General features: G+C 46.5%; 1 protein-coding gene across 5 annotated transcripts in view; it reads left to right on the top strand.

Moving 5' to 3' along the window:
- GAS7 (growth arrest specific 7) overlaps nt 1-14,054 on the top strand; it is a 675,298-nt gene that overhangs the window by 297,503 nt on the left and 363,741 nt on the right. For all 5 annotated transcript variants that reach the window (XM_063960779.1, XM_063960781.1, XM_063960778.1 and 2 more), the window contains exon 2: nt 10,189-10,309. In XM_063960779.1, the coding sequence (XP_063816849.1) occupies nt 10,198-10,309 (112 nt within the window). In that variant the 5' untranslated portion in view covers nt 10,189-10,197. The remainder of the gene's footprint in view (nt 1-10,188; nt 10,310-14,054) is intronic.

Raw genomic sequence — 14,054 nt, 5'->3', positions numbered from 1 at the left:
TTCATCTATTGTTCTCAGCTGCAATACAATACAGAGAGCAATACAGCAGGGGATTAAGTCCGACTGGCCAGTCTCAGTTAATCCTATTAATGGTCAGGATAAACGTGGACCTGTTTTATAACGTTTTCTTGTAATGGAACAAAGACAACTTAAACATCCTTAAAATACACATAGGAAAAAAAAAGCTATTATTGATCTGGTGACATGCAAGAATAGCAGCTCCCTCTGTACTACTAACACATTGAGACAAGACTCAGGAGGACTACTTGTTCTGCTGCTACACATGAGACAGAGCTAGTGATGTTGGTGTGCTCCAGGGGGGCCCCTGACAGAGGGGGCCCGGGGAACAGTATCCCCTCCCCCCCTTCCCCTTAATCTGGCTATACTTATGCCAATGCCAGACGTTTTCAGTGTTGAGTGCCCTGGGGGGTAAAGTTAAAGATGCCCTCATGTGAACACCATACAAGTCACTGCCCATCTGCCATCATGTGCTCCTAGGAATCTAGTGCAGACAGTGCAGCAGCAGGACACCCAAGCAGCTACTTATCTTGCTCCTTGTGATGCGTCTTCTCTAAATCCCTTAACACAGTCAGCCCACCACGAGCAATGTGCACTTGAATCAGGACCGGCACTGACACTGACAATATGCCTGGCTTCTTTTTACCCTATCCCAGCTGCTGATTGTGCCAAGTCGGAGGTTCGCACTTGATGGTGTGAGAGAGGGAGCAACAGCAGCCACCACCAACCAATGATGATTAGCGGATGACAGGAAGAGGAGTGGCCAGCGGCCAGATCAGGACCCATTGACATCAGAGAGGGGCAGTCTCATATGCCAAGGATACAGACACAGGACTACAGCACAAAGAGACCAGTGCTGTCCAAAATTAATAGCTGAACTGGCAGCCGTGACTGTACACTGGCGGGGGCATCTCTGGCTCCGGCAGCACACTTGAGAACTAGTGTGCAGCGGCACAGTGGCTGAAAAACGCTGGTCTAAATGAACAAGTCTGTTTGCTTCAAAAAAATCAAAATTTCCCTCTCAAATGTTTTTAAATAGAGGACTTCCAATCTTAGGTAACACATAGAAAGACTCATTGCATTGCAAGACAGTCTTAGAGGGGGGAATCCAATTAGCTGCATCCCCTGGGGGCTATCCAATTAGCTGGAGGCAGGCAAAAAAATCCACAATAACTGACCTATTTTCGCGGTTGCAGACGCAAAAACACATTGATCTGGGAACTTTTCCTGGATCAATGCATTTTCGGCCAAAAAAAAAACCCCGTTGAATTGCCTGATATTGACCATCGTATTGCAGTAAAATCTTTTTTTTTTTTAATGCGAAAAATTAATGGATAGAATTGATTTCCCCCTTAAGCTGGGTTCACACTTACGCTGGGAATATACTGCTATGATTACTTGCCCGATATCGATGGATTGCCCATATAGTTGTAACATGTATGCGGCTGTCCGATCCAAAAATATAAATTCCAGAACATCCATCATGTCTGTCTGGCGTGATGTCTGGTCGTTCACATCGGGCAATGTATGCCATACCGCGGCCAACTGAAAGACATTTCCCTGTTCCTTCACATGAAATGGAGATAACTGATACAAATCATAGACATTTTGCTTTTATTTTTATTCGATCTACTGTTATTTAAAAAAAATCGGAACAGTTTACCAGCAACCGTATATTACAAGAAGACAAAATTAGTAAATATAGGGTCAAAAGGCAAATATCTCATGGTTCACAACTCTAAAATATATGCAAGCAATCCTAGCCTGGTGTAAACTTAGATGCCATGGCACAAAAGATGTACATATTGCATTGGTAAATAAATTAAAGAGGGTTAGAAAATGGAGTAGATGAGTCAAATGGAAGGAAGGGTTGGTAGCATTTTGGGTACCAGGGAATACTTCAAGGGCATGTCTAGGCGATGACTGCAAGTGATCTCTCTTATACATCGTCTGATGCCATAAATCTCACCTATTCAAGACTGTGACATCTATATGTTCTGAGTTTTTACCTTAGGCAGAGAATATAAGGTGTTCTATAGTTCTGTACAGGTCTATTCTCCTAAACTGAGGTGGTTTGGGAGAGTTCCAAAAGCAAAGAATAAAGGCTCTTGCCACTTTCAAAGAGTGTTTGAGAAGTGACTCCTGTAGCCTAGAAATGAGTAAATTCATTACATTTAAGAGCCAAAACCTAAGGCGCTAAGGGATAGAAGTAACTGGGGTTTCTATCGGGAATGCACTTGTTTTGTGGGTGAGCAGTGTTGTTAGCGCTGGGAGCCGCACATCCCGGCCGTTGCCTAGGAGCCAGGATGCCGCGTCTCCTGCTGACCCCTGCCCGGCGCCTAGCAACAGGCAGATGCTGGGCGCAATGTCTCCTGATCCCCGCCCGGAGCCTAGCAACAGGCCGGGCGCTGGGAGCCGCCACACTTCTAGGCAACGGGGATGCTAGAAGCAGAAGGCATTCCCCATTGCTTAGTTTCTGTAGTAAGTGCAGCTGCCCTTCTGCACGTAGTTGTTAATCAGGTCTGTGATTGGACATAGCCCAATTACAGTCTCTCCCAGTTCACTCCCAAATCGCTGGTGATAGTTCCTGTTTCCTTTGAGAATTTGTGAGCCCTGTGAACTCCAGAGAATTGAACACCTTGTCTGAACATTGTTCTGATTGGATCCAGCTTGCCAAAGAGTTCAGGTTTTGTGTTGAACCTCCACACAGACTCTTGCTTAGCGCATTTATTTAATAATTATTACCACCCTGTGATTTGTTGCGTTTATATACAGTTTTTGGTTGCTAATATCATCTTGTGCATTTTTGCATGTATATACAGTCTTGTTGCTAATAACACCCTGTGCATTGTTGCATGTACATACTGATTTTGTTAAATTTGTATTCCAACCTGTGCATTGTTGCACTCACGTGCATTTGGTTGTTTCTCTGTCTGTGTGTAGTGCAGCGGTATCTAGGTAGTGTTCAGTGAATGTCTCGCCATATGATGCAACTGCAGCATGGCCGTCATTCCCCCAAAGCCGTTGCTCCCTTCTCTGCCGGCATCGGCAAGTGTGTATGCTGCCAAAATATTGGCGTCGGCGGGGATCGCCTAGTGTGTACTGGGCCTAAGTTCTGTAAAAAGATCCCCAATGCACCCAAATATTGCTGTATCCATAAAACATTTAAGAGGCCATTTGCTTCACTGAACAATTTATGAAATCCAAATAATCGCTGTAAATTACTCTTTTAACTATGTTTTGTGTGCACAAAACAGATGTCCAGGAGTTGGATTATCACTGTAAACAATTGGTAGCAGAAAAATATTATCCAACATGAATAGGTCTCAAGCCTGCAGGCAAAACTGAAAATATTTTCCCTGGCTCTGTGCCACACATTTACTATGTGTCAGTGATTTCCTTTTCATCCTTATACTATTTGGTTAAAACTGAGATAAAGTGAATAAAATTCCTCTAGGGATGCAAATAATGCTAATTAATTTAAGTTCACTTTAAACGTGACCTACAGTACCAGCGTTTTTAAAAGAAACATGTAATTTAGAAGGGAACAAAAAATATATATATAGTTGTAATTAAAAATTAAGGAACTCATAACTGGTGTATGATTTATGTGTAGATTCATTAGTAAAACACACTGTTATAGTCCTATGGTAGTGTTAGATCAGCGGTGGCCAACCCGCGGCTCTCGAGCCGCATGCGGCTCTTTCATCCTCCGCATGCGGCTCGATCCGCTCCTTTCCACCGACACATACAGCCCGGTGCGTCTTCTAAGGTCTCCAGCGGCTGTGTCTATCTTCAATTTGGCGACGGCCCATGAGCCAATCAAAGCTCGCGGACCGGCAGCTAAGTCTCCTGATTGGCTGCCGGACCACGATCTCTGATCGTGGTCCATGGGCCGGCGCCGAATTGAAGATAGACACCGCCACTGGAGACTGAGGGGCAGGAGAGGCGCACGCTGCACTCTACTCCCTTCACAGTAGCAGCGCTGTGAGCAGCACTTTGGGAGGGGGGGGGGGGGCACTATGGGGACATGTGTATCTGGCACTGGGGGGCATAGCTGGCACTGTGGGGACGTGTATCTGGCACTGTGGGGGCATGTGTATCTGGCACTGGGGGCATATTTGGCACTGTGGGGACATGTGTATCTGGCACTGGGGCATATCTGGTACTGTGTGGGGACATGTGTATCTGGCACTGGGGGCATTTCTGGCACTGTGGGGACATGTGTATCTGGCACAGGGGGCATAGCTGGCACTGTGGGGACATGTGTACCTGGCACTGGGGGCATAGCTGGCACTGTGGGGACATGTGTGTCTGGCACTGGGGGCATAGCTGGCACTGTGGGGACATCTGTATCTTGCACTGGGGCATATGTGTATCTGGCACTGGGGGGCATAGCTGGCACTGTGGGGACTTGTGTATCTGGCACTGGGGGCATAGCTAGCACCGTGGGGAAATGTGTTTCTGGCACTGTGGGGACATGTGTATCCGGCATTGGGGGTATATCTGCCACTGTGGAGACGTGTATCTGGCACTGGGGGCATAGCTGGCACTGTGGGGACATGTGTATCTGGCCCTGGGGGCATTTCTGGCACTGTGGGGACATTTCTGGCACTGTGGGGACATGTGTATCTGGCACTGGAGACATTTTTGGCACTGTGGGGACGTGTATCTGGTACTGGGGGCATAGCTGGTACTGTGGGGACATGTTTATCTGGCACTGTGGGGACATGTGTATCTGGCACTGTGGGGACATGTGTAACTGGCACTGTGGGGGCATGTGTATCTGGGATTGGGGCTTATCTGGCACTGTGGGGGCATACATGTATTTGGCACTGTGGGGGCATACATGTATTTGGCACTGTGGGGGCATATATGTATCTGGCACTGTGGGGACGTGTATCTGCTACTGCGGACATGTGTATCTGGCACTGTGGTGGCTTATATGTATCTGGCACTGTGGAGGCACCAATTTTTGGGCATTTTTATATGTACGTGGCACTGTACTGGGGCATTATATGTATGTGGCACTCAGTGGCGTGCGGTGAGGTCAGTGGCTGGTGAGGCACTGTAGCCATAATCTCTGTGGAGTCTCGACGATGTCATCTTCTGCCACCGTGCCAGTGCCCACTACTGCCGCCACTAATGGGTGCCGACCCTGCCAATGGCCTACAAAATCACCGCCATCAACTGCCTGACCCCCAGCCGCTAACCTGCATCTCAGTCTGATGCTGCCAGTGCCTGCAGCCTTCATGCTCATCAAACTTGTGTGTGCATATGTGAATGTGGATGTGTGCATTTGCGTGTGTGTGCATATGTGAATGTGGCTGTGTGTGGCTACGTTATTTGCAGTTGGACCACACCTCTTTGTTGGTGTACTACATTTTTCAGTTATCTAAGGGGGGGTTACTGTTCGCACTGGGTATGTCTCGTAACAGCCCTGCCCTTGAGTCTGTGCCCACAGGCTTGATCGTCTCCCCTCCGTCTGCAGCGTTAGTGTCGAGTAGACGCGCTGCACAAAAGACAACTGGGGGTGGAGACATCCTCCAAGAAGGCACTGAGGAGCGGGAATCTGAAGGGGAATCCTTAAACATATTTTATGAGGTGGGGGTGAGAGGTGGTTATTAAATCCTGACATCAGGGAAGGGGGTCCCCCTGTTTTCAGTGCCCCAGGACCCCTGAAGGCTTAATCCAGTTATTCTATTGTGTGCTCTTTCATCATTTTTGGTAGGGGAGAGAGAAAGAGAGAGATAGAGACTGACATATGGAGGGAGAGAGGCATGGAGAGACAGACACCAGGAGAGACAGAAACAGGGAGAGACAGTCATGCAGAGAGAGATATATATATAGAGAGAGAAAGACACACAGACATGAAGAGTGTGACAATGACATGGGGAGGGAGAGGCAGACTGGTTTGGGAAGGGACTCAGAGAGATAGACACACAGAGAAAGAGAGAGACAGCTACACACATGGAGAGAGAGAGAAAAACAGGCATGAGGAGAGAAGACAGGGACAACTTACCCGATCAGCCGGCCTGCCAGCCTCCTCCAGCATGCCAGTCACGGACCTGCTGCAGAGTCACTTCCTCACCCGACCTCTGAACTCTCAAAGGCCCATAGGAACTGCCTGAGAGGAGCTGGCTGGGTGAAGTGACTCTGCAGCTCCCCCTACAGTGCAGAGTTAGCCTGCCCTGCTGCCTTGAAGTCCTCCGTCTCCGGTAAACTTCGGGGGGGTGGGCGGGGGGTCACAATCGGCAGCCCGTGGTGTAAGCTCGGGTGGGGGGTGGACATTTTTTGCGGCAGTCAGCCCGGGAAAGGGGGTGGATTGGTATTCTGACAGTACAATCCACCCCTGCTGCCACTGCCCAATCATTCAGTGACAGGGGCGTGCTCTCATATCTGAAAGCACGCCCCTTGTCAAAGCGGCACTACTAGAGGTGCCGCTTGCAGGGCTTTTTGTAATGGGCTTTTACTGCCCGATGCCTGGCCCTGCCCCCCGCTTCCGGCCCTCTCGCATAGCCAGCGGGAGGCACCGAAAGCGGTACCTCCGATTCATATGTGAAACTGTTTTTTTTACATAAAAAGATGATTAAAATAATATAAAGTCTAAGCACATACTTATGACACATCATATGTGTTATGACACATCATATGTGTCATAAGTATCTTCTTTCTATTATTTTAATCATTTATGACAGGGGAGGCACTGCCTCCCCTGACTGCACGTCCCTGGTGGCACTGTACAACATGACTAAAAACGGGGTTACGACACAAGGTCATACTCCTACAAACGTCATACCAAAAGGCGTGTGCACAAAAATGGGGCGTGGCTTTGTGACAACTAGGCCACCCCCCCCCCATTTTTGCACACGCGATGAAGGCGTGTGCTTGATAGCGGCTCTTGTCCTTGACTACATATCTTTTCTGGCTCTTTGCCTCTGACTGGTTTGCCACCCCTGGTCTAGTTTCTCTTCGTGAAGAGGACATTTCCCATAAGTCCCTGGGTCCATGTCACATGGAATAGTAACCTCTGGCGAGCGAAGCCGAGCGAGACACCGAGCCCGAAGCGTGGCAAGCGAAGCGAGGCCGCAAGGGTACAATGGTGCAGAGATAAAATTAAATAACCTCAAACAAACAGAGAATCGATAAAAGAGTAAGCTGCTGTAAGGGTGGAAGTTCTCTCCTTCCCAATCATGCTGTCACTTCCGCGTCCTGATCACGAAGGGAGTATAGACACAACCACTGTCCTATCTGCTGCTGTATTCTCAGTTTCTAATCCATCATTTCCTGTTCCACATTACTAAAAATGGACATTACATTTCCTATAAAACCTATAGTTATTTTACATTACAATGAACCTCACTGAGCACAGGAGCGCCATTTTCGCAAAATGGGTGGGATGCAACATTGTCAAAAATGAGTTCAAACTTCCACAAACACTATTTTGGAGATATTCCCTGTATGCACCAACATCCAGAAAGGGATTGTTCCAGTGCTTGGACTATTAGCAATGCCATCTATAGATTGGTAATGCCTAATAGGCTTCTCTATATAATGCTCCCTGAGAAGGAACCAATAGGATCCCTCCTCGTGTTTCCCCTGCAGCTCCTGCATACGCTGGGTGACGGCCGGGCCATGTTCAGAAGGACTCCCTTGCAATTTTACTCGCAGTTCAAGCCGTTACTAAACGCTGCTATGCTCACAATAAATGGCTAAATGCATTGCATGGAAAATGCGATCCTTGATGCGACCAATATGTCTGCTGTCCTGTCCTCCCTCCACTGCATCTAACATTTTGTCTAACTGGGTCAGTATTCTGAATATCAGTGTTTTTTTTATCTATACCCCTTGGGGACCCCTAACAATGTGTTTTTTTAGATCTCCTAGTTGGTGCACAGATGCAAACTTGTCTTACACATTTTAAAAGATCTATAGGTGGTGCTAATTACTGTATTTCTTTTTTTGTGATAATGAGGAGTTCTGTAAAACATGCCCTGTTAGGGGTGTCTGGATTTAAGTGGATGTGCTAGTGGATACAAATTTTGGACAGCGGCGCATTTTGATTGTCAAAGCTGCAATTAGTATTCCTGTTTAACATTATAGCATACCTATTAGCATTTTTAAAACTAAAATCAGGACAATAGAAACCCCTCCCATGCATTATGCACACCTTCCAGCTTTAGGGCACTGGGTATCAGGACAAGGGGTGTGTCCGCAGTGCAGGAAAGGAGGATAGATCCGCTTGCCAGCCCAAGGTAGGTACTGTATACTGTACGATGGGTGCAGGGGCCCGTGTGCACCACATATCCTGCACCCATTATAAATATGCCTGTGAGGCATGGTGATGTTGCTATGGCAATGTGGCCGCATACCAGGTTCATGTCTAGCGCTTTTGGTGGGAGATAAATTAAACCTTCTAAACAGGACAAGTAGAGGTGTAGCCCGAAACAATCAGATTGCAGCTGTAATTTTATAGACTGTACTGATGGAGCCACGCCAATCGTGGCTCCATCTGTGCCCTTTAATGGAAGCGTCTCTGTGCACTCCCGTAGCGGGGCTAGGCGCCGGATCACCTAGTTCCGCCAGGAGTGTACACCTGCAATGGAGCCGCACTAGATGAGTTCAGCTCCATCTGTACTATATATATATATACAGTGTCGGACTGGGGTATGAAGGGGGAATGCAGTAATAGGGGCCCATATTTAGGGGTGTGCCCAGCCTATAAAGGGGGTGTGCCCAGCCACCACAGAGGCTTGAAATGCACAATAGTCTTGTGCAGTGTAATGCAACATATCTACCAAGTATAATACAAGTGCATAGTCTGAAACCTGATCCCTAGAGGAAGGAGTGGGCCCTCAGGCAGTGGGGCCCACCGGTGGTTTCCCCTGTACCCCTGTGGGCCAGTCCGACCCTGTATATTATATATACATATATATATATATATATATATATATATATAATAGCTACAATCCTCTTTAGATGGTTTAATATAGCTCCGCCTTAGGAGAGAAGTGACCAGTAAGGTGCAACCTAATTCTAACTATAGGGCACATACATTGTGCCACTTGCCATTGATTTTTTTTTTTTTAGCTTTTAACCATGGAGGGTTTTATATCCATCAATGTCAGGGTATCGTCCATGTCTCACACACACACCTCTGCCATCAGACCTCTGTCGTGTATGCATCACCATCAGACCTTATACTTCGATGGTGAAACCATCAGCCATTGGCTGCAAACACTCAATGTTTTTGCTAACCATTGATATGGCTGCGTATGCAGCGACCTGCGTCCATCTCTGAATAAGGTCCTATTTCTGATATACCGTATGTACTCCAATGTATTATTGGTTGCTGACTGGAGAAAATGCTTCTGTTCTTTAAAGATAACAAGAAAACCACAGTGGCAATAATCAGATAATCTTAAGAAAGTTTGGAGGCTTATTCAAGAAGTCATAATAATACAACTGGTTTCATTTTCATACATTGCCAATTTGATTAATACCATATTTAAATAAGAATGAGGTAATGTAACCTGTAGCTGTTTGCTTGCTTGGTGGGAGTGTAGGTGGATTTTATGAGTGACCCTACCTTGGTCTGCCACCCAGCTCAGTCTCTTCCTCCCCTAGTAGATGAATAGTAAACCCCCTGCACATGCAGGTTTGATAATAGCACAGTTCAGACATAGCAGATACAACAACCCACCAGAACCAAGGAGTATCTAATTAACTTGGGAGGAGTTCAGGTTCTATGCAGCTTGCCACTGGGACCGGGAAGAAGATTAGTGTCCACAACTTCCTATGAGTGTTTCAGGCAACAGCTTTCTAGGCTGTGGTTCCAGGCACCCTGCATGCCAAATACTGGTGCCACCAGGCCGCAACAGTTTATGAACTTTATGTAACAATCTCAGCGCAGTTCTTAGCATATCTGGTACGTGAGTTCTGAGTGCTCTATGCAGTGTGTCTGCTTTACATGAATCAAATTGTAACTTTATACCATGAGCATGATGCTATGAAAATGCCATCATGTGCTGCCGTTGCTGGAGACCCTTACAGTGCAATAGCTTTACAATACCCCATAGTTCATGCTGTAGGGTTGATTTTTAAAACCATGTTTGTTTCTATGTCTCCATGCAGTATCAGTATTCATTTTCTTTCATTTGTTCATTTTAGAAACCTGGTATGATGAACCCACAGAGAATTGAAGATTCTACCCAGGGTACTCTCCCCCAGGGCTGGCAGTGTTACATGTCTCCACAAGGCCGTAGATACTATGTAAACACAATCACCAATGGTAAGTACAATGAGTAAATGCTAACCCTGCCATGGTGTACACAAGTCATTATTAAGAATAAATTCCGATGAGGACTTTGGATTGTAGGCGTTGACTGACTGCTGATATATGGTGATTTATGCTGTGGAGTTCTCTTGATCATTTTAACATTGTGTACTGAGCAACTTCAAAATCATTTGAAGTATTCAGTACAGATACAGTGGGGTATATTTACTAAGGTCCCGATTTTGACCGAGATGCCGTTTTTTCATCAAAGTGTCATCTCGGTAATTTACTAAGCAATAATCACGGCAGTGATGAGGGCATTCGTAATTTTTTGGAAGTCCAACAAAAAAAATACGAATGAATACACCATCGGTCAAAACGCGGCTGTTTAAGTATGAATCTCGGTAATTTACTAAGAAGTGCAAAGCAAAAAAAAAACAAACACTGCCGTGAAAAATTACAACTCGTAAAAAAGTGCTAAAAAAAAACAGACCTGCTTTTTTAATCCGTGATTGTATAAGCATGCAGGGATCCATGAGATCCGTGCATGTATATCAGTGGGAAGGGGTGGGAAAGTGGTTATTTTCTTTAAAAAAATTGCGTGGGGTCCCCCCTCCTAAGCATAACCAGCCTCGGGCTCTTTGAGCCGATCCTGGTTGCAGAAATATGGGGGAAAAATTGACAGGGGTTCCCCCATATTTAAGCAACCAGCATCGGGCTCTGCGCCTGGTCCTGGTTCCAAAAATACGGGGGACAAAAAGAGTAGGGGTCCCCCGTATTTTTAAAACCAGCACCGGGCTCCACTAGCTGGACAGATAATGCCACAGCCGGGGGTCACTTTTATATAGTGCCCTGCGGCGTGGCATCAAAAATCCAACTAGTCACCCCTGGCCGGGGTACCCTGGGGGAGTGGGGACCCCTTCAATCAAGGGGTCCCCCCCCCCAGCCACCCAAGGGCCAGGGGTGAAGCCCGAGGCTGTCCCCCCCCATCCAATTGGCTGCGGATGGGGGGCTGATAGCCTTTTGTGAAAATGAAAAGATATTGTTTTTAGTAGCAGTACTACAAGGCCCAGCAAGCCTCCCCCGCATGCTGGTACTTGGAGAACCACAAGTACCAGCATGCGGCGGAAAAACGGGCCCGCTGGTACCTGTAGTACTACTACTAAAAAAATAACCAAAAAAAGACAATACACACACACCTTGAAAGTAAAGTTTTATTACATACATCCACACAAACATACATACATACTTACCTTATGTTCACACGAGGATCGGTCCTCTTCTCCAGTAGAATCCAAGGGGTACCTGTTGAATAAATTCTACTCACCAGATCCAGGGTACCAGGCTCCTCGTAGCATCCATTTGTAATCCACGTACTTGAATAAAGTAAAAAAACGGAAAGCCGAGCCACGCACTGAAAGGGGACCCATGTTTGCACATGGGCCCCCTTTCCCCGAATGCCAGAAACCCACTCTGACTGATGTCTAAGTGGGTTTCTTCAGCCAATCAGGGAGCGCCACGTTGTAGCACCCTCCTGATCGGCTGTGTGCTCCTGTACTGTCTGACAGGCGGCACACGGCAGTGTTACAATGTAGCGCCTATGCGCTCCATTGTAACCAATGGTGGGAACTTTCTGCTCAGCGGTGAGGTCACTTTCGGTCAACCGCAGGGCAGAAAGTTCCCACCATTGGTTACAATGGAGCGCATAGGCGCTACATTGTAACACTGCCGTGTGCCGCCTGTCAGTCAGTACAGGAGCACACAGCCGATCAGGAGGGTGCTACAACGTGGCGCTCCCTGATTGGCTGAAGAAACCCACTTAGACATCAGTCAGAGTGGGTTTCTGGCATTCGGGGAAAGGGGGCCCATGTGCAAACATGGGTCCCCTTTCAGTGCGTGGCTCGGCTTTCCGTTTTTTTATTTTATTTAAGTACGTGGATTACAAATGGATGCTACGAGGAGCCTGGGACCCTGGATCTGGTGAGTAGAATTTATTCAACAGGTACCCCATGGATTCTACTGGAGAAGAGGACCGACCCTCGTGTGAACATAAGGTAAGTATGTATGTATGTTTGTGTGGATGTATGTAATAAATCTTTACTTTCAAGGTGTGTGTGTCTTGTCTTTTTTTGGGTATTTTTTAGTAGTAGTACTACAGGTACCAGCGGGCCCGTTTTTCCGTCGCATGCTGGTACTTGTGGTTCTCCAAGTACCAGCATGCGGGGGAGGCTTGCTGGGCCTTGTAGTACTGCTACTAAAAACAATATCTTTTCATTTTCACAAAAGGCTATCAGCCCCCCATCCGCAGCCAATTGGATGGGGGGGACAGCCTCGGGCTTCACCCCTGGCCCTTGGGTGGCTGGGGGGGGGACCCCTTGATTGAAGGGGTCCCCACTCCCCCAGGGTACCCCGGCCAGGGGTGACTAGTTGGATTTTTGATGCCACGGCCGCAGGGCACTATATAAAAGTGACCCCCGGCTGTGGCATTATCTGTCCAGCTAGTGGAGCCCGGTGCTGGTTTTAGAAATACGGGGGACCCCTACTCTTTTTGTCCCCCGTATTTTTTGAACCAGGACCAGGCGCAGAGCCCGATGCTGGTTGCTTAAATATGGGGGAACCCCTGTCATTTTCCCCCCCCATATTTCTGCAACCAGGGTCGGCTCAAAGAGCCCGAGGCTGGTTATGCTTAGGAGGGGGAACCCCACACATTTTTTTTCTCCATTTTGCAGTGTTTATTTGAAAAAAAAAAAAAATTAACCCCAGCACGGATCACACAGATCCGGCCGAGATTCATTGTGATAAAGTCGGCAGTGTTTTGCTAATCACTGCCGTAAAAAACGGGAAAAAAACACGAATGACATCGACATCGGAACAAATGAAAAATCCGAATACGGCAGCTTAGTAAATTAGGCGTAATAAATTCAAAAAGTTGCAGTTTTACACTTTCGATGTCATTCGTGATTGAACTTTGACCTTTTTCCGAAAATTACGAAAGTTAGTAAATATACCCCAGTATTTGTTATTGAAACAATAACATGGAATTCTGAAATGGTAGATTACATACAATATCTCTGTTGGATAACAGATAGGAATTTTTCTAGGACTTTGAGAGCATGGAAAAATGTTGCCAGGTCAGCTTGTTTTGGTCATCTTTAAATTTCATTAAGAATATTCTTGGGAGGAATATGCCCCCATATTGGACGGTCTTCAGATAATATCATAAGCACGCTTCTTGCTTTTACACAAATGCCTAAACAGATAACATTGTTTTAGTTAAAAGTTATTTTTAGCTGGTGTGAGCCATCTGGTGAGACATTATATCCCCGACTAAGAGATGAAACACTGCATATATGTATTGTGAGTTTGTACAAAAGCTTGTGTTTGTTTGACTTTAGCATCTTGCACTTTTCTGGCCTTAGCTATAAATTTCGACTGAAAGGATCCGACATCTTGAAAGGATTTGGCCGTTCCCAACAATGTTAATCTTACTTTTTTTAAAGTCGGATTGACATTGTCGGAAACGGGGCTAAAACCTGTCGGATTTGGCCGCGAATCCGACAAAACGTGTTAAGCCGCCGATACACGTGCTTTCCGACAAGTTGGATTTTCTGACTTGCCGGATAAACGTCACTTTGATTGAATAAGTCGAATTTGGAATCGACCTTAAATTGCCATTTATTTGACAAGTCGGGAAATCCGACTTGAATTGCATACTGCTCTACGAATCTTATTTTAAGTAAGGTCGCAAAAGCTGATTTTC

This window comes from Pseudophryne corroboree, chromosome 3, assembly GCF_028390025.1.
Source record: "Pseudophryne corroboree isolate aPseCor3 chromosome 3, aPseCor3.hap2, whole genome shotgun sequence".
NCBI classification, from domain to species: Eukaryota; Metazoa; Chordata; class Amphibia; order Anura; family Myobatrachidae; genus Pseudophryne; species Pseudophryne corroboree.
The sequence above is the reverse complement of the archived record's forward strand: the minus strand, read 5'-3'. Positions and strand labels throughout refer to the sequence as shown.